The sequence below is a fragment of the Erpetoichthys calabaricus genome, chromosome 5, assembly GCF_900747795.2.
Source record: "Erpetoichthys calabaricus chromosome 5, fErpCal1.3, whole genome shotgun sequence".
Taxonomy (NCBI): domain Eukaryota; kingdom Metazoa; phylum Chordata; class Cladistia; order Polypteriformes; family Polypteridae; genus Erpetoichthys; species Erpetoichthys calabaricus.
The window spans coordinates 200,235,468-200,255,825 of record NC_041398.2 but is presented as its reverse complement, the minus strand read 5'-3'; the positions used below and the strand labels follow the sequence as shown (position 1 = coordinate 200,255,825).

The 20,358-nt window shown below is 38.1% G+C and overlaps 1 protein-coding gene across 3 annotated transcripts in view; it reads right to left on the bottom strand.

Annotated features, from left to right (window-relative positions):
* Positions 1-20,358, bottom strand: part of st8sia5 (ST8 alpha-N-acetyl-neuraminide alpha-2,8-sialyltransferase 5) — a 134,509-nt gene that overhangs the window by 17,059 nt on the left and 97,092 nt on the right. For all 3 annotated transcript variants that reach the window (XR_007935175.1, XM_028802399.2, XM_028802400.2), the window contains 3 exons: positions 18,041-18,133; positions 6,294-6,380; positions 1,035-1,179 (listed from right to left, as the gene is read on the bottom strand). Coding sequence is in view for 2 of the 3 variants with exons in the window: in XM_028802399.2 (XP_028658232.1) it covers positions 1,035-1,179; positions 6,294-6,380; positions 18,041-18,133 (325 nt within the window). In the remaining variant the exon portion in view is untranslated. The remainder of the gene's footprint in view (positions 1-1,034; positions 1,180-6,293; positions 6,381-18,040; positions 18,134-20,358) is intronic.

Sequence of the window (20,358 nt, the reverse complement as noted above, 5' to 3'; positions counted from 1 at the left end):
ACATTTTTTCGTTTTGCTTTCAATTTAGACTATTAGGCACCTGTTTTATTATATTACCAAAAACCTTTGGAATTTCATCAGACCAATATCCTTAATTCTCCTACAACCATGTTTAGATTCATCTTAGAAGAAACGTCCAACCTCAATGACCATTATAATGTCCATGTATCCATCTATCGATTTACAAACCCACTTTTCCAGTTCAGAGTCCCTAGGGGCAGATTCAATTCTACGTACAAGGCAGGAAGCAAAATGTACAAGGCACCAATCCACTGCAATGGACACTGGCATTTCCACTCATAATCTCTCACACTGGGCCAATTAACCTAAAATGCACGTCTTTGACAAACAGCAAGGTAAAGCGAAGGACACGAGAAAACTGAACATAAAACAAATGTACAGAATCCATACACATAGTGACCGATTCATACATGAGACTTCAAAAATCACTGATAATGACTGTGTCAATATGTCAGTTTTAGTCAGCTACAATAACCCCGTGCCGCCTTCTGTTTTGCAGTGCTTGGGGATGTAACATATTTTGAAAAACTGGGAAAAAATAAAATTACTCAGACCAGCTAATATCCAAACAGGAACCTGCAAAACGCCACACAAGAAGTGTTAAGTGTAATTCGATTCAGTAAAAGAATTTTAATATAAAGCTTGGTTTTAATCAAAACCAACAGATACAGTTTCTCTACAGGTATGGAGCTTGAACCTTCTACAGCACTACTTGCCACCTGTTAGCAACATCCGATCTGTGTAGAAGGACAGAATTCTCATCACATTAAGGAAATGACTATTACCATTTATAACAAAAGGAATATACTGAAAGTATTTCATATTGACTGTCTTCAAATAAACTATGTCAAGGTTTCAAAGTCACCTTGTTTAGGATCTTATAATGTAGGGTGTGGACAAGTCACTTCATAATTAAATAACATGCTGAGAAGATCTTCTCAGGTCTAACACCAAGAAAAAAAATGCATATGGAAATAACAGTTTGCTACATTCCATAACACATGTGTACATACATCCGGGAACATTTTGAAAATCTCAGCGCTGATGTGAAGAATACCACTGCTGTCCACTTCATATCTCAGCTTTGTTCCTGCAGGTGTATTTTTCTTGGTAGTAAAAAGAAAGGTAGGGGCATTGCAACATCGTGAGAGAGAAGTTCTGAAAGAAAAAAACAGAAGACAATTCAAAAAGACAAACACAAATTCCATTTATTCATTTAACCCCCTACTTTAGAATGATAATTTTAGATTGCTAAGAACTTTGACAGAATAGTACACAATGTAGCACAATATATTAACATTTTGAAAAATGTATCCATTTAATTATAACTGTAGAAATAATCTAAGACATGTGTATTGGCATTTTTTCAACATTCACAATTTATCAGTGCTCACAAATAGAGTCTGTGCAGGCTTTCCACCCAGATCTTTAAAGATCTGTTTGTTACTTGTGGCACCCTAATGGGGCTCATGCCCGGCCGGGACGCCCAGGAAGACAGGAGGAGGGCTCATTCCTCCTCCAGACCGCGAGGGGGCATCCGCCCTGGTTGTATTGGGGGCCAAGGGTACAGGGCTTGGAAGCCCAACCTTTTAGGGGCCCGTGGTCATCGCCAGGGGGCGTCCACCTGCCTGAAGGACCCTGGAACCCAGTACTTCCGCCACACCAGGAAGTGCTGGGGGGAAGAAGAGAGGGAACACCCGGAGTGCTTCCGGGAGGACAGCTGGCATTTCCACCACACTGGGGTGTGTCCGCGGGATTGCCAGTGCACACCTGGAACACATCCGGGTACAGATAAAAGGGGCCGCCTCCCTTCATTCGAGGCTGGAGTCGGGTGGAAGCAGGACAAGGTGATAGAAAGAGAGAAGGAGGTGGTCCGAAGAGGCAGAGTGGTTGGCCTGGACTTTGGGGAAGACTGGGGTTTGTGGCACTTGGAATTTGTAAATAGTAAGATGAATAAACGTGTGGTGGGTGACATGAGCGTGTCTGCCTGTCTGTGTCCAAGCCAGTCTTCACATACTTTAACTGGTGATTCTCAACAGGCCCTGTGTGATTGTATGTGTGGGGTATGCATGAATAGCCCCACATTGGACTGGCAACCACTGCTAGGCTGGTCCATGCCTTTTTGCCCAATGCTGCTGAGATAACGTCAGACATTCTGCATGTTAAACAGCTGGAAATCTCAAACAAGTAATGGTATTATTATTTGAAATATTAAATTCACAATTGTTGAATTTCTTAATCATCAATTTAATTTTGTCTTTAATATTAAAATTATTAACATTACTAATTTAAAGCTACCCAAGGGGAGAAGGATTTCATAACCAAAAAGGTGAATATTACTTTAACTGGAAAAGTATGAGTTAGGGGAAAACTAATTTTTACCATTAAATAAAAGCTTTACAACTCATAGCGAGATACAGCGAGTTCAGTTATTGTGACATTTTGAGTACTGTGGAAAACTGGTTTAAACCTCTTATTTCAGATGCTATTTTAATGCTGGACAGGTATCATCAAACACAGTGGGAAAAACAAGGGGGGACAGGGGATTTATGTGAATAAGTGATGATAAAAAAGGGAGTACAGTATAACTAAAACGTTACTGCCCAGGGGGATACTGTAAAGGCTGATTTATGGCTCTGTGTCGAATCTACACCGTAGCTATGCATGCAGGCTACGCCATTGAAAGCAGTTGGACTTCTGTGTTGCACTGCAGGCACATGTCTGATCATTAGTTGGCGGTGTTTGTACCATGCAAAAAAGCAAAGATTCAATTAAAATGTAGGCAGTTTTTGCCCTCCAGGGTCACCACTCCTATTGCTACATATTTTCTTCTATAGGCAAACATACTTGTCCCTCACATTTTTCCACTTTTTCATACATTCACCGACTTTCAAGTCAGAAGACAAACAGAATAGTGCTTCAGGCAACGCACAGTTACCAAACTGGCCAATCAGAGTCATAGTGATCTGCATTGGGTTCATGTGGATGCGACTTGCAGTCACATTTTTGAGGAGTCACCATCAGGCTATGCAATAAATATGTTGCAGGTGACGTGGACTACGGCATACCTATGCCATTGGTTCATTGCCAGTTATAATCAGAATTATAATCAGCCTTGAGTTACATCATCCTGGCTGACTTACCAATGTCTTAATGATGAATCATTTTGAATGCTGCTGACTTCAGACAGAAAATCAAACAACAGAAGCGTGTCAGAAAATGTTGCTGGGGCACATTTATGCCAACAGCAATATGCCAGCATAATGCCTCACTGTAACTGTAACTTCCAAGCCAGCAGTTTTTCTTTCCTTTAATTTTGAATTCCTTTTTAGCCATTCTGGTTTGTGTTCAGAACACAGTGTGCATTTACTTATTTATGTGCTTGTTTATTTGCTTTGTTTGTTGAGCTTCTGTAAAAAGCCAAATTTCCCCTGTAGACAAATAAAGTTCTATCTATCTATCTATCTATCTATCTATCTATCTATCTATCTATCTATCTATCTATCTATCTATCTATCTATCTATCTATCTATCTATCTATCTATCTATCTATCTATCTATTATCCATCCATACATACATTCATCCATCTATCTATCTAATAAAAAGAGGGCACTGAGTTACTAGAAGTGGGCTATGAAAATGGCTTGTGGTCAGCCTTACCATGTTTAACTTTATGGGCATAAGACTACTAGATGGAACTTGGGTTCCTTCTAAAAAAGGGACACAGAGAATACTAAGCAGGAGTTATATTGGTTGTTCTGCCAGTGCAAGCAAGCAGACTGAATTTAGAAGGACAAGGAAGTGGATGTAGTCAGAAAAGTAGAAATTGAAAATGGGAGGAAAGAAACCAGTGTCGGACCAAAGGAAAAGGCAAATGCGTAGTTAGAAAACAAAATAAAGTAAAAATTCTTTAGCAAAAAGAAAATTTTTAGTAGCCGGGGTGACCTCTGGAGGCACACTGCTAGTAAGTCCCAATAGTGTTTGCAACCGGGCAAAAAAACAGTGATGAACACAAACACAAAACAAAATGGTGTCACAGACAAATAAAAATGTGGTTTTTCTGAAATAAATAACATTGTTTGCAACTGAAACAAACACAAGTAAAAACATATTACAGTGGGGAAAATTTTAAACAACAACAGATCTATGATATAATTATGTTGGCAACGTTTGAAAACCATGAAACTAATTTTTTTTGTGAATTAAATGTCTCTATTATAAAAAAAAAATCCTGGGAGGGAGACGAGACGTGATCTTCTCGAAAGACAATTTGATGTCCCGCGAGAGACACTTTAACGTCAAGCAAAGGCAGTGAGAGAACATTTAAAACAAGTTCATGGACATCTAACCAAGCAGTTGTTGGAATGCTTTTTGGCAGACAGACATCATGTGCTCCCAGCTCTTAAAACAATGACAAGCGACAAACAGAACACGCAGCTTGTCAGCAGATGATCCGACTGCTTCTCCTTAGCGTGCGTTCAGCCCCTCCCCGCCCTTTCACAACGCGAGAAGGCAGAGACGCGAAGTGGCAAAAGGACAGCTACTGTACAGGCTTTGAAATGATTGATGCAAAATGCGACAAGCAGAAAACGTGGCTCGCCAGCAGCAGCAAGCCAGCAGATGATCCGACTGCAACTCCTTAGCGTACGTTCAGCCCCGCCTTCACAACGCGAGCAGCAGAGACACGAAGTGGCAAAAGGACAGCTGCTGTACAGGCTTTTAAATGATCGGCTTGCAGCATGACAAAAAGAACATGCAGCTCGCCAGCAGCAGAAAGCCAGCAGATGATCTGACGGCATCTTCTTAGCGTACATTCAGCCACCCCCCCCCCCCCCTTCACAATACGAGCAAAGTTATATGTTCTGCGAGAAAGATTTAACCACGCCCGAGGTTGGAAATAAAAAGGACAAGTATTGTTTTTACAAAAGTTTTAAAGTAAAAATGAAAATAATGCATATGTAACAATTCCCATGAAAATAACAATCTCTTTAAATTGTATATCAAGTAAACCAAACGCGGGGGTGGGCGAGCGAAGCGAGCAGGGGGCGGAGCCCCCTAGTCTTTAAAAAGACTACCTCAGACCAAAGGTACATATGCTTCATATGATTAATCATTTGCTCACAATGAAGGAAACAAAACTTGGCCATTCACTACTTGTATTTACCTGTAAGCACATGGCCTTTGTGAAACTGGGATAAGTAGGGACAACACAGTGAAATAGTTACATAGACTGTTTTATATACAAGAGACAACACATGGCAGTAAAGCTTCAGCACTTTTAAGCTGTCCATCTTTTTCTCTCCCATGCGTACATATTTGTAAGAAACGTATGCTGCCGAAAGAAATTCAGATTTCATAATATAGGCTGTGTCTCCTTTGGACAACATTTAGTGGAACCATATTATGGTCTGTATGGTTGTATTGATTTTATGAGAACTTACTGATTTTCAGTCAGATAAAAGTAGAAAAAATAAGATGCATTCATTTATCCATCCATTTATGTCCATTCCATTTTTCCTTGTTAGAGTCGTGGTGGCATCATTCCAAAATAGATAGTGAAGGCCACCTGATTCCTAGCTGTTTTTTCCACGTCCTCTTAGGGAATTACTAGACATCCCCAGGTCAGAGCTATAATGCCTCCAATATCTTCTGGGTCTTTCCCTAGTAGGCTTTATCTTGTACAATACAAGTGAGAGGCATTCTAACTACATGCCCAAAACAACTCCTGTTGATATGCAGAAGCTGTGGTTCTACTCCAAGGTCTTCCTGTATCACACTGACTTCCTCGCCCTGTCAGGGAGAATGAGACCCACCAGCACTATGCAGGAAAAACGTTTTATCCGCTTCCCAGTTTCATTTCCAATTTCCAACTGTATTATCTTTACTACGTCATTTATATTGCCAGGTTTCCAATTGAAGAAATATAGACAGATCCATACTGTTTTCTTTCGATTTTTTAAGAATTTTGAGAGAACATGTCAGCTAAGTAAACAAATGTAAATAAAATACATAAAAAATAACAAACTTAACAGCCATCTATTAATAAATGTAATATGTTGGAAGAAGTAAGCAGGACTTTTGTGACTTACGTTATTAAAAATGCTGTTGTATATAACATCCAAACTTTAAATGCACTGAATAGCTGAACATTTATTTCTCTATTAGCCTTTTACATGTTTAATTAACTATGTTGAGCAATACTAAACAGAAACCACCATATTTAGTTTACATTTAATTCTGTTTTAGCTACCAAATGACCCCCTATCCTTACTTGAAGGCATTTGCTTCCACTTTGTTCATCTCCCATTTGCAGACTTGTAGACTCTTCCATCTGTCGAAAAGCTCTGATTGTTTCACCCTGATCAACAATGAACAAAATATTGGTTATTAAAATAGAAATATAGGAAAATGTATACTTTTTTGGTAAAGAAGTACCTTTAGCATACAGTAATACTGTATATAAAAAAAATCAGGGTCAGCTATGAAAAGGAAGCAAGTCCTTCACAGGGTTGGCAAACATGGGCATGTATCTTAGTGTAATATAACATTCTCCAACCTGTTTTAATTTTTTAATTAGAGTTAATTAGAATTAATTTTTTAATTAAACTCTGGACTTTGGAGCTGTGAGGCAAGAGACACAAAAACGTACATAAAGACCAGAGACAAGGTGAGAAAGAGAAAAGAAATCATTTTTTTCCAGTTTAGTGTCAGTATTGTCTTGTGCCTCCATATTACAAGTTGCTACAAAGATACCTTCACTAGGAAAACAGAAACAGTACCGCTCTTCTGTTAATAGTACTGGCTAGTATAGCCTAATGGCTAAAGTATTGGACAAATAATTATAATCATACAGGTTTAATCATCAACAATGAATCATTTGCTTCATACCCCTGAGTACATTACTTAACCAACCTCCAATCTAATTATACAAATACAATGTCATTAAAACATATTCATTAACAAATAATATCTATGTGAATTATGATGCAGCTATTAAAATGTAGTCTGCCAGATAATGTGCCATAAATTTAACTGAAGTGACTGTTTCACAGACTTACTGTTTATACTCACCCCTCCTTTATTATAAATAACTGTAGTGATGTAACATGCTATGTAATGAGAATTTCTTTAATCCTTATTAAAATGTGCTTATTTCATGGAATAACATTGTAGGTAGATACTATATTACTGTTACTGATATTTCTAAAAAAGGCTATTTTTTTCCTATATATGTATTTTATGAAAATATACATCATGTAAACTGGTGGACTCAAAAGGCATAATAATATACTGTAAATATGACTTGTTGCTAATCAACGTTTTGATAAATAAGGTCAGCAAGTAATGTATTATGAAGTGTTCCATGTTTTAAGAGATATAACTCAAAAAGAAAACCCCAAGTGTGAAATACATATATTCTTAACTCGAATGCTTCAGTTTTCACTGCTTAAAACCCATTGTTCAAACACATACTTGTTAGACTGTTAAATTGACCTTATGGTCAAAGTACTGTACAGTAGCAAAAAAAATGACATGGGGTTCAGCAAAGTCTCTTACTTACTCTTAGCAAGGTTAGACTCTTGCGTGATACTGACAAATATAAAATAGATTAAATGATGTTTTGGGTATATATATATATATATATATATATATATATAGTATATATATATATATATAATATATATATATATATACAGTATATATATATATATATAATATATATATATATACAGTATATATATATATATATATAATATATATATATATATATATATATATATATATATATATATATATATATATATATATATATATATATATATATATACCATTATTACCTTGAATATGTAAAGCTGAACAATCACCTTAAACATGACACTTACTTATTTAAAAAATAGCCCAATCTGTACTCTGTACATCAGGAACAATAGCCATATTTATCAATTATGTACATATTTATTCAGAAAATGCACTCTGAAAAACTATTGCAACCTACTGGCTTACAGACAAAGCCTTTCTGAAAAAGGTGCTAGCAGAGGACAATGCTGTGCTAGTCTAAACATTACCTGTGTAAAGAAAATTGCCTGTCAACATTAAAAGAAGATGCAGAGACTTTACTGATAGAAACAGTGTAACATGGCATAAACATGTTATAATGCATTACTGTATAACACAGGAAATAAAACAAAGCTGAAAGAAATAAATTGATTGGTGTGACTAGAAAGACTACAATAACACAGACATGTAACATAATTAAACTTTTGTAAAAAGGGTCTGTAATTAAGTGAACAAAGTGCAGCCGAATGCCATTCAAGCTAGAACACTATCCAAAATAACACCTTCATTTAAAAAGTGATTTGAACTTCATGCACAATGATAATATATTCACCCAGTCACATTTTCTAAATGTTGCTTATTCCAGTACAAAGCTGTGAAAACTTGGAGCTTATCCTGCAATCCCTGGACCCAATGCAGAACCAGTCCTGGATGTCACACATCATAGTGCGTTTGCACACATTAATAACCACATTGACCCAAGGCAGTTTAGACTTGTCAGCAAACACGGCATTCATGGATGTGGGAAGAATATGCATCAATCCAGGGGGAATGTGCAGACTGCACACAGATAGTATCTGGACTCAAATTTGAACCCAGGACTTTTGGGGTTGCAAGGTATACACACTAACCGCAGCACCACCATGTCAAACACTAATGTAACAAATAAGATAAATAAATAAATACGCGTAGGTGTAAATATAGAATTAATAAAAAAGGAAAATTTAATTCTTTAGTAAGTGATTGAGAGTTATGGTGAATGTTTTGAGATCTTCTTGTACAATGTGTATGCATGCAGATGTCATGGTCTAACAGACTGATTCATAAAAAAAATAATCATTAAAACCCCTGTAATTTTTTTTTGAGGTAGAAATACATATTTGAATCAGTATATCTAATCACAACTCTGCAAGCAAGCAGAGGATGCCTTCCAGGAACAGTAAATAATCAAATCCCAAAATCAAAAGGAGATACCAAAGTCAACGTCCATAACAATAATGTTTCTTACCAAAAAGATTTTTCACTTACTAAATTTGGAATTTTTCACTTTTCAGTTGTATAAAGAAAATTAGACAAAAGATCCACCTAGCATCTCTACTTTCATACAAAATGGCTGCTGTGATGTCAGTCACAAACATGAAAAGCAAGAGTAAGGCAACAGCATAAACAGCCTAACAAAATGCAAACTTGCTTAGCTATGTTACATTAGTTCCCATTAACATCTCCAGTGTGTGTTATCCCATTTGTGCAAAATGTAAACAAAGCCGTACAATGGTCAATAAATATATACTGTTCAATATGCATACACAAAGAAGCAAAGAAAATAACACAAAATAGTATTTAAACTGTTCAATCTTGGCAATGTGCATATTAATGTCTGACATTTACCTTAATTTAACCTTCTAAAGGTTCTTTCTATTGTAGAGGCAAATGTTGGAGGCCTAATCCATGATTAAAATAATAATAATAATAATAATAACAATCAGTATGATGTAAATACATGACCTGGTTTTGCTGACCGTAGGTAAATGTGTTTTGATAACCACTAGATTCTAAACCACTCTAATTCAATTTTTAGCATTTTTGTGTAGTAGATTTCCTAGGAGCAGGGATAACATGAAGCACCGAAGCAGTGGTACACTACTCCTAAATAATGGCTGGACTGCCATTACTACAGGGACTACACAATTTGCTATTATTTTGCTAGTGTTTTCAAGTAGGCCTACTATTACAGCACAGAAACGGACTGAAAAGTGCACACAGAAGCTCACAGGGGAATCTAAGCATTAGATGAACAGAAATGTTAACCCCAAATGAACACTTTTATACAAGATCCATTACTAGATGAAATGTCACTTCACTGAGGTATACATTCAAACACACATCCAGGTGCGGCTGGGTGCTGAACTGGGAGGTTTGTGAGAGACAGTAATACTTGCCTCACCAAAATCCAAGCTATGCATAATGGAATATTACTTTACTACACAACAAAGTCATTTTATTGGAAAGCATTAGTATTATACCAATTTTACACAAATGATGAGGTGTCATTTCATTTTTCCCTGCCAATATTTGTGCATTTATTTGTATTACTTCCATAAATGTGTGCCAATTTCTTCTTGGTCTAATATGTGCTGATAGCAAGCAGTTTATTCATCTCTTTAATTTCTAATCAGACCTATTTTTTCACTTAATTAAAACAGCTGGTATTATTAAAACTATTTTTGAAACATTTCTTTTTTAAATGCCAATTGATGACACTTGGTAATCACACAGGACTTAAAATTACCTTTGGATGCATTTCGCTATCAGCTTTCTGAAGACAAGAAGCAGAAAACCCAGTCCCAGTTTGATTTGCAAATTAATGCAGTTAATATGGGATTCAAAATGCAGTATTACTTTGTAGAGATGGTAACAAGTCTAGCCATGAAATATAAACCACATATTGTGTAAGCTCCTACTTCGACATGATCTTTATTTTGTTGAACAATTAAACATTTATAAGAGTATTTTTGAAATCTAAAAACAATATATATAATGTTTACTTCAAAAAACTACATAAAAAGTTCATTGTCATGATTTTTGACATTTTTAGTGATACAAAATAAGGAGTGGAAAAGAAGAAGATATTTCCATCATATAAATGAGTCAACACTATGTATGCTAGGAGGCTCCCAGCAGACAAGCAATCTTCTGTATTCATATTTTGTCACAAACCTTCCAGCCTGGCCCTCCTGAACTTTTCTCCTTTCTCCCAAATGTGAAAATTCCAATAAAAGGATGTCATATTGCATCAATAGCTCCACACAGAAGGGAGATAAATACATTTTCAGAGAACAACTTCTCTTTGTAAACTTTGAAGCAAAGCTTCTGTAACATGTACAAAAAAGTTACTTGTTAAGGAATGTGCAAAACAATAGGTATATTATTTTTATCTCAGACTAGCCAACCCGCGGCATACCATACGCCGCATAATCAGGCCGCTTTTTTAATGATTTTTAAGTACAGGGAGAAAATAAACATTTGAAAAATCGGAAATGTAATAAATCACCAAGAAAAGTAACATTTCATGTGCCCACCCCCAACTCGTCACCTGAGTCATTTTCCTCTTTGCACAGTCCATATGCATGTGTGAGTCACGTAGACTTTTCATTGTTGTTTGCGGTTTTGGCTGCTTTTCTATATATAATCCACCAAGTCATCCGACCATAGTAGTACCGAGGGGGAGCGTACAAAGGGCAGGGACATAATCAGTGCGAGCGTATGAGCCGCTAGCCATGTTTTTGAAAGTTTGGCCCTGTGCCTTATTAATTGTCATCGCAAAGGCAAGTTTAACAGGAAATTGTCTTCGTCTTAAAGTAAAAGGCAAATTATCCGCGACAAACTGTTTTACACGCTGCATACCAACTCGCGGCGTAGTATACGCCGCATAATCACGCTGCTTTTTTAATGTTTTTTAAGCAGAGGGAAAAAAAATTAACATTTGCAAAATCCGTAACGCTGCTTTCAGTAAATACAATGCACACGCGTTTAATTTGCCAGCAACTTTTTGCCAGCTGTCTTTTCTAGTTTGGGCCGCTTTTACAGTGTTACCGCTTGTGTATATTAAATCTTGAAATCCTTCGAGTAACTAATTAACTAAGACCCACCCACCCAGCTTGTGTGAAAAAAATGCGCCCGTTCTTTCATCATTTTGTTGCAGCCTATCAAAGACTTGCTGATCATGTTTTGTAGACTCAATATATATTGGCTTTTCACTCAGCGCGAGGGCGCGCATTCATCTCAGATTATTACATCCTGCTAGACTAATCTGCTACACGGCTGCGTTTGAAAAACCGACTTATCCCGGATGAGTTTCACTGGCAGTAATGATTAGGAATCTGGTTGGAACAAAACCCTGCAGCCACAGGGGTTCACCAGGACCGAGTTTGGCAAACACTGCTGAACAGAGACGAAACCGACTCAGGTGAGGAGTGGGGGCGGGCAAAGTAGTTGCAGCTATTGATTATTCAGTGTTGTTTGCCTGGGTGTCTGATCTGCGTTGACTGACATGGCTGTTTTCTGCGTATCCCATGGTTGTCTTCCGGCAGTGTGAATGCCTGGAGAGACAGGGCGTCCTTGTGTGGTGAGTTGTTGCAGTTTGTGACCACGTCGCCGACATTATCCCAATGTTGGCAAACAAAGCCAACAGCCATGTTGCGAAGTTTGAGAGTAACAGTTTCGTCAATGACATTTTTACATCCAGCTAGTCTGCTAGACTAATGTGCTACACGTCTGCGTTTGAAAAACCGACTTATCCCAGATGAGTTTCACCGGCATTAATGATTAGGAATCTGGTTGGAACAAAACCCTGCATCCACAGGGGTTCACCAGGACCGAGTTTGGGAAACACTGCTGAACACAGACAAAACCGACTCAGGTGAGGAGTTGGGGTGGGCAAAGTGGTTGCAGCTATTGATTATTCAGTGTTGTTTGCTTGGATGTCTGATCTGCTCAACAGGATCATAAATAAAAGGAAAACAATGTGAAGGCAATGTCACAGGTGATCCTGTGGTATAGCGGGTCCACAGCTCCCCTTCAAAAGCCCATTTTTAAATAAATAATCATCGCACTCACAGTGTAGCGAGGGGCATGGAAGTGTGGCTGAAACGGTTTCCGGTTAGACTCGTGCTGCGGGCATTTTTTCCCTGTGCAGTGTGTGAGCAAGTGAGGAGAGAGAGAGAAAGCCGGTACGTTAGAGTGAGCGAGAGCAGGCTCGAAGGCAATGTGTTCCTGTGGTATAGCGGGTCCATAGCTCCCCTTCAAAAAGCCATTTTTAATCAGGCGACTGACAGTAGTGGAGTCAGGCACAGAGAAGGTCAGCTGCAGAGACAGCGTCTCGACTGTTGCAGGGCCTGAAACAGGTGAGACGCTAATGAAAAAGAGGCACAGGGCTTATTGGTTTTTAAAGACTGCTTCCTTCATTGTGTTTTAACTTCAGTTTTAAAGGATTGCGCGGCTCTCTCTTGCGCTGCCTGTGTGTGCCTCTGTGTGTGTGTGTGGCTCTCTCTCGCGCGCTGCCTCTGTGTGTGTGCGCAGCTCTCTCTCTCGCGCTGCCTATGTGTGCCTCTGTCTCCCTCTGGTGTTGCCTCTGTGTGTGTGTGCGCGGCTCTCTCTCTCGTGCTGCATGTGTGTGCCTCTGTCTCTCTCTGGCGCTGCCTGTGTGTGCGCGGCTCTCTCTCTCGCGCTGCCTGTGTGTGCCTCTGTCTCTCTCTGCCGCTGCCTCTGTGTGTGTGTGCGGCTCTGTCTCTGTGTGTGCCTCTGTCTCTCTGGCGCTGCCTGTGTGTGCGCGGCTCTCTCTCTCTCGCGCTGCTTGTGTGTGCCTCTGTCTCTCTCTGGCGCTGCCTCTGTGTGAACCAAGGTTCCACTGAGGTTGACTAATGAAAAGTCAACGTGGCTCAGAGCTGCAAGTGGACTACCTTTTATAAATACTATACCGTTATTTGGAACACTTTCATTTCATATGTGTTCCGTGTCTACAACGATCTATGCACAGTAAACACATCGTTAAAACAGAAACGTTTTTCATGTTTTAGTAATAATTGACAAAATGTAGGCATGTGTGAAGCCTGAATTCCAAATATCTTTATACACTTTCACAAAAGATAAAAGTATAACAGAACAAATGCGCTTTTTTCTAAGGCTATAACCGAAGAAAAAGAAAGCAGGTTAGTGCTGCGTGTTGTCCTACCTTCTTGGGTAGTATACTGGTTAGAGCTGCCGACTAAAGCTCATAAGGTTCTGTGTTCGAGTCTTAAAGTCTTCCAAAATAAACGTTTTGAGTAGTAAGCTGTTCTTATTGTTAATATTATACAATAAAAGCATACATTTGATTTGTGACTGTAACAGCCGCTGTAAATGTATAGTACTTGTCAAAGTTAGCGTCTTTTTTTTAGTTTTACTTTATTTACTTATCTTCCTACAGCATAAAGTCACAAGTATACTGCAGAGCTTCCTCTGTTTGATCGTCAAGGGCATGCTCACAAATTACACGTGTAATGCCACGAAAAATACCTGCTGACACTTTAGTACGCGAGCAAAGGTACGAGAATGCCGTTAGAGTTTTTTTGGGCACATACACCACGCTAGTGTTTAGATCTGGACGGTGTAGCATTGGCGAGCTCTGTAAGCCGTGCTGTTTCTTTGAAGGACAGGTGATTGGCAGGATGACACCGGACTTTTGCCTTTACGCCTGGTGCAGCTGCGTTGGTCTTTTATGTGAGTCGACATTTCTTGCGGGGAGGGCTTCTGTTTTCTCCGATCTGAGTTCACCTCTGTTATAGCGCATCTTTATTTGAAAACAGCAGTGTCAGATCGGGGCGAGCGTGAATGCTAACTTTGACAAGCACTATAAATTTACAGCGGTTGTTACAGACGTAAATCAAATTTATGTTTTTATTGTATAATATTAACAATAATAGCAGCTCTCTACTCAAAACGGCAAACTTGAGAAGCTGCCAGCATTGAACCCAGAAGCTCTTGATTGGGAGTCAGCAGTTCTTAGCATTGCACCACACAAGCTGTCGCATCAACCGCTTACCGCAACCTGCTTTCTTTTTTCTTCGGTTTTATTCTTGAATAAAAGCGCACTTGTTCTGTTATACTTGTACTTTTTGTGAAAGTGTTTATTTGATATTTGGACTTCAGGCTTCACACCAGTCATTCTCAGTCACATACACCACTCACATCCACGTCCACAGTTTTCCCAGTCTCGTTCGCGCACAAGTTCTGACACGGTTTTATATACAATCATCAGATTCAAATGTTAACAGTTCTCACACACAACTGCTGACTCCCAATCAAGAGCTTCTGCGTTCGATGCTAGCAGCTTCTTAAGTTTACCGTTTTGAGTAGAGAGCTGCTGTTATTGTTAATATCCATCCATCCATTATCCAACCCGCTGAATCCGAACACAGGGTCACGGGTATTGTTAATATTATAAAATAAAAACATACATTTGATTTACGTCTGTAACAACAACTGTAAATTTATAGTGCTTGTCAAAGTTAGCGTTCACGCTCGCCCCGATCTGACACTGCTGTTTTCAGATAAAGACGCGCTATAACAGAGGTGAACTCAGATTGGAGAAAACAGAAGCCCTCCCCGCAAGAAATGTCGAGTCACATAAAAGAACAACGCAGCTGCACCAGGCGTAAAGGCAAAAGTCCGGCGTCATCCTGCCAATCACCTGTCCTTCAAAGAAACAGCACGGCTTACAGAGCTCGCCAACGCTACACCGTCCAGATCTAAACACTAGCGTAGTGTATGTGCCCAAAAAAAGTCTAACTGCATTCTCGTACCATTGCTCGCGTACTAAAGTGTCAGCAGGTATTTTTCGTGGCATTACACATGTAATTTGTGAGCATGCCCTTGACGATCAAACAGAGGAAGCTCTGCAGTATACTTGTGACTTTATGCTGTAGGAAGATAAGTAAATAAATCAGCTCGCATGATATTTATTTGGATCAAATAAAGACGTGCTATAGCTAATTATCTATCCCCTTAGCTGTTTTTATATATATTATATATATTACAGACGCAAACCAAGTGTATGTGTGTACTGTATAATATTAACAATAAGAGCAACTCATTACTGAAAACAGCGAATATAGGAGTGAGTCGGGCTTGAACCGGGGACTCTTGATTACACCGGGGACGCTTGATTACAAGTCAGCAGATCTTACCACCACTCTACAGAAACTATTGTGTTTTCTTCAACCTTTTGTGAAAGTGTTTACTTGATCTTTGGACATCATGTTTCGTATATTATATAGTTTATGCCTATATTTTGTCATTTACTACTAAAATATGAAAAATGTTTCTGTTTTAAAAATGTGTTTACACAGATTACTGTAGAAACGGAACACACATGAAATGCGTGTGTTCCAAATAACGATCTATTATTTCCACTCTAAAACTCTAGCAGTTCAGTCACTCCCAGATAATCAAACAAGGCATGAGCTGGGAAAACTTAGTGAACGTTCTGCAACGGTGGGGGATGGAATAGCCGGCTGCTTGCTGGCTCGTCTTAATCGGCACATTTAGAAGACAAAAGAGAGGTGAGAACGGTTTTAAGGTGGGCCGGATCTACGAGTTTTTTCGTAGACTCTGGTAATTCTAGTGTTAATGAACAGGTACTGAAACATCCCTACCGACGAAGTAACTTTCACCAGCATTGACTCCATCGTCATAGACGATCCCGCACATCAACTTTCATTCCCCGAAAGAATTTCTTAGCAGTCTTACTCCCACTGGCATGCCTCCGCATAAACTCAAACTTAAAATTGGTTCAGTCGTCATGCTTCTCAGAAACCCCATGCCAGCAAGAAGTCTCTGTAAAGGCATTAGACTGACTGTTACCAGCATTCACCGCAAAGTACTAGAGTGTAAAACAATCGCAGCTGCTACCTCACAAATTGTCCATATTCCCCGGATTTCCCTGACCCCATCAGATTCAAATTTGCCTTTTTCGTTTACACGCAGACAATTTCCTGTTAGATTGGCCTTTGCAATGACAATTAATAAGGCGCAGGGACAAACTTTCAAAAAGATATGCCTGTATCTGCCAAAACCAGTTTTCAGTCACGGACAATTGTAATGTTGCTCTCTCCAGAGTTACATCTTTTCATTCACTCACAGACGTATCCTCAAACCCACCCCATTTGGACAACTGTGTCTTTCAGGAAGTGTTCACCCATCAATAAATAATTATGCGGCGTATGCTATGCCGCGGGTTGGCTAGTAGTTTTAATATATTGCTTATGCCAAACTGTAGGATTCATGTTGCTTCAGTGCTAGTGTAGCACAGTGTTTCTGTTATTGTATGATTAGTGTAGTACTTATAGCGTTTATTTTTTTCTGCAAGTACTGTATTTTAATCTCCTAAAATAATCTCAAGAATATGTATGCTACATTAACTCATACTGGCATTAGTTCCTTATGGGTAAGTGTGCCCTGTGAAGGACTGACATTCTATCCACATTTAGCTCCTTCCTTGTACCTGATACTGCAGTGACTGGCTCCAGCTCCACTACCTCGTCCTTAAATTCAAAAAGAAGGTTCCAAAAATCGACTGCTTAATAACAACTGTAAATCTATTAAGTCGTTCTTAAGTAAACAAGCACAATGCTACAGTAGGTGATTTTTTAAATATCTATTTCTAAGGACAGCATTAGGTAATACACCTATTTTAAGGTTATGAAAAAGAGAGTTGTAGACATGCACTAAATAAACCCTGTTGTTATATTCCTTGTGAATCTACTGTCTTTTTACATGGGGCAGATCAGTTTCTCATGAACATGTTTGCTTTTTAAATGTTGCAATCAACACTGCCTTATGAAAAAGATTCACAAGTCTACTTTTAACTCCTCAATTAAATCTACAAAATAATAATTATTTTACTGTTTTGAATTCATGATTTCAAATTCATGCAGTTTTATTTTGTTTCTTTTATATACCAGTATGTACTGACAATTTCACGATTTTCAGTACTTCACCTTGTTCAGCAATGAGCTTCTGTATAAGGAATCTATCAACTAATCAAGAAATGTTACACAATAAATGAGTGTTCTTGGTTCAAATCTTTTGCCTATTCACTGTCTGTGTGGAGTGTACATTTTCTCCCCATGTCTATAAGGGATTTTCACCCTCATTTTCTTCCATACTTCCACATGCAATTTTGGCTGATTGAGAACTCTAAATTAGTCCTGGTGTGTCCTCTATGGAGGACTGGGACCCTACCCACAGGCTCTGCCACATGGTGCAGCAACAGAGTCCTGCCTACTGCATCACCTCCATTTGATCAGGCAAGTACACAGTACACAGGAAGTAATGACATTTTTCTGACTGTGACATTTTGATGAATATAAAGTAATTTTACCTTTTAATTAAACAGCTACCGTATATACTGAAATCAGTACTTACATGGAAAGGACCTTCACGTCCATAATCTCCTGTCTTAGGTCTTTGCATATTGTTGAGTTGAAGTTATAGGGACCTTCATAGAACTCAAAGTACCTGAAAAACAGCAAAAACCCAGAGTGAGAGCAGTCTTTCAGTATAAAACAATAACTCCAATTCCAAAATCTATCTGCTACTTACAAGTATAATATTCGGTCCACAAATTAATTCAGAAAGTGATAAAACTGTGTGGACTTTAAATAATAATAAAAATCCAATAATTCATCCTCAGACTCATTTAATCCAATACAGGACCATGGAACACAAAAACCTATCTTGCCAGCTTGGGAAGAAAAAAGGAACAGTCCAATGCAGGACCCACTCATGCATAAATACTTCCTAAAATATATTTTCCAAATTTAGAGTTACTAGTAAACTTAACATGCATATTATTTTAATGAGACAAAAAAAGAAAAGAACCACTGATAGAAAATAAAAAGCAGACAGGTAGAAAATGTAAACCCCACAATAAAGTAACTGTGACAAGATGAAGCCTCTACACCTAGGAGACATGTCACCCATAAAAAGTATGTTTTAAGAGAAGTTATTTCTTTAGGATATATATCACTTCTTGGCAGGATTTTTTCCACTAAGTTTTAGATTGTTATGTTTTAGTCAGAGCCTCTATCCAGGCTCAAATAAGTTCCTATCATTTTTAAAATACTAATTTTCATGTTATGTTACGAATTCTGTTTTTAATTCTCACTGCTATATTTATGTACTAATTATTTTGTAATATAAAGCGTGCAGAAATTATAAATGTGATTTATCTGGAGCCTACAGAGGCAGGATAACCCAATCATGCAGTTGTAATGGCTCCAGCTTGTATTTACAGTGAAGTGGTAGTTCTTACAGTAGCTTCAGGACTGTCTGAGCTAGTGCTTCCCTTGATTTCAGTTGCTGATTCTCTTTTGTGTGGATTTAAGCCGTACTGTTTTCTGGTTAGAGTTTTCTAGGATTTGCTTGTTTTAGTTTAGTTTAAATTTCTTGCCCTACCTTTTGTGATCCTTTCTTGGAATTTGTTAATGAAGTTTTTAAACATTAATTAACTTTGTTTTTGTTGTTCTGGGACCATAGGTTTTTAAATGGTTTCCTCCTCACTCTCCTCTCCCTTTAAATGTCATTTTCTAATATTTAAAAGAAAGCCTTAACCCATTTTTGGGCTTGTGAGTTGAGGACAGGCTGCTTAGAGTGGGGCCTTTTCAGTGCATCCAGATTTGTAAAGAAGTAGTTCTGTTTTTTGTTAATTTTGAGGTCTGAGCTCCATTTTGAATTTTGTTGTGGTAAGAATCAAAACACAGGTAATGGAAAGATAGAAAGTAAACTTTTTTTGTATTTTTCATTAATTAAAATGAAGTTCTTGTCTTATTTTTCTTAAACTGAAGGGTAGCTGTTTGCTGCATGTTGGTTGGACATGCAAGTAAGAATTTCACTGTATTTTATACAAGTGACAATACTGCCAACACTACAACTACATATTGAAAGAAGAAAAGCTTGTAAGCCAAACATTTACAAAGGAAGTTGAGATAAGAGTGGGCCTAATTCAAACTGTCACTTATCATGAATGGTACCGTTATGAACTTGAGTTCAAAGCGCTAAATAGTTCCAAAAACACTTCCAAAAATGCCCACTGCTAACCCTGGATAGATATAGGCCAAACGCAGGATCTTTATAAAATAAAACGTTTATTTTCACAAAATGCTGTTACAGTATGAAGCTCCAAACAGCACAAAAGGCAAAAAGGAGTTGCTAGCATGCATAATTCAAGGTGGACAACGTCACAATATATTAATCCAAGGTCAAAAAACAGAGCAGAAGGTCACAAATCCAGAAAATTGTAACTAGCATAAGCTCATCAAAAAACACAAAACTCATCAGTCCCTAGTGCAGTTCACCTATAAAACACAAGTCACATAACAAGGCAGCTTATACACAAATAAATCAAACACCCTAAACTAATCAATTACATAAATAATATCAAAATTCTAATATAATTCACAATATTAACATAAGCAAAAGAATCAAATATGAACAAATAAGATATAAAACAAAGATCTGAACACAAGTCAGGGGAGGACCCCAGGCTAAACTATAACAGGTACATTGACGACATCAGGGCAAGTCCTTAAAATATGGCTCTATAAAACTCTTAATAAAATTATGAGCTAATTGCTGGTTCAGTACATTCTATTATCCATACTTAATAATACTACAGTAAAGCTAACAAAAAAAATAATAAATAATGAATTTACTAACTGTACCAAGCCTAATTAGTGGCCTGA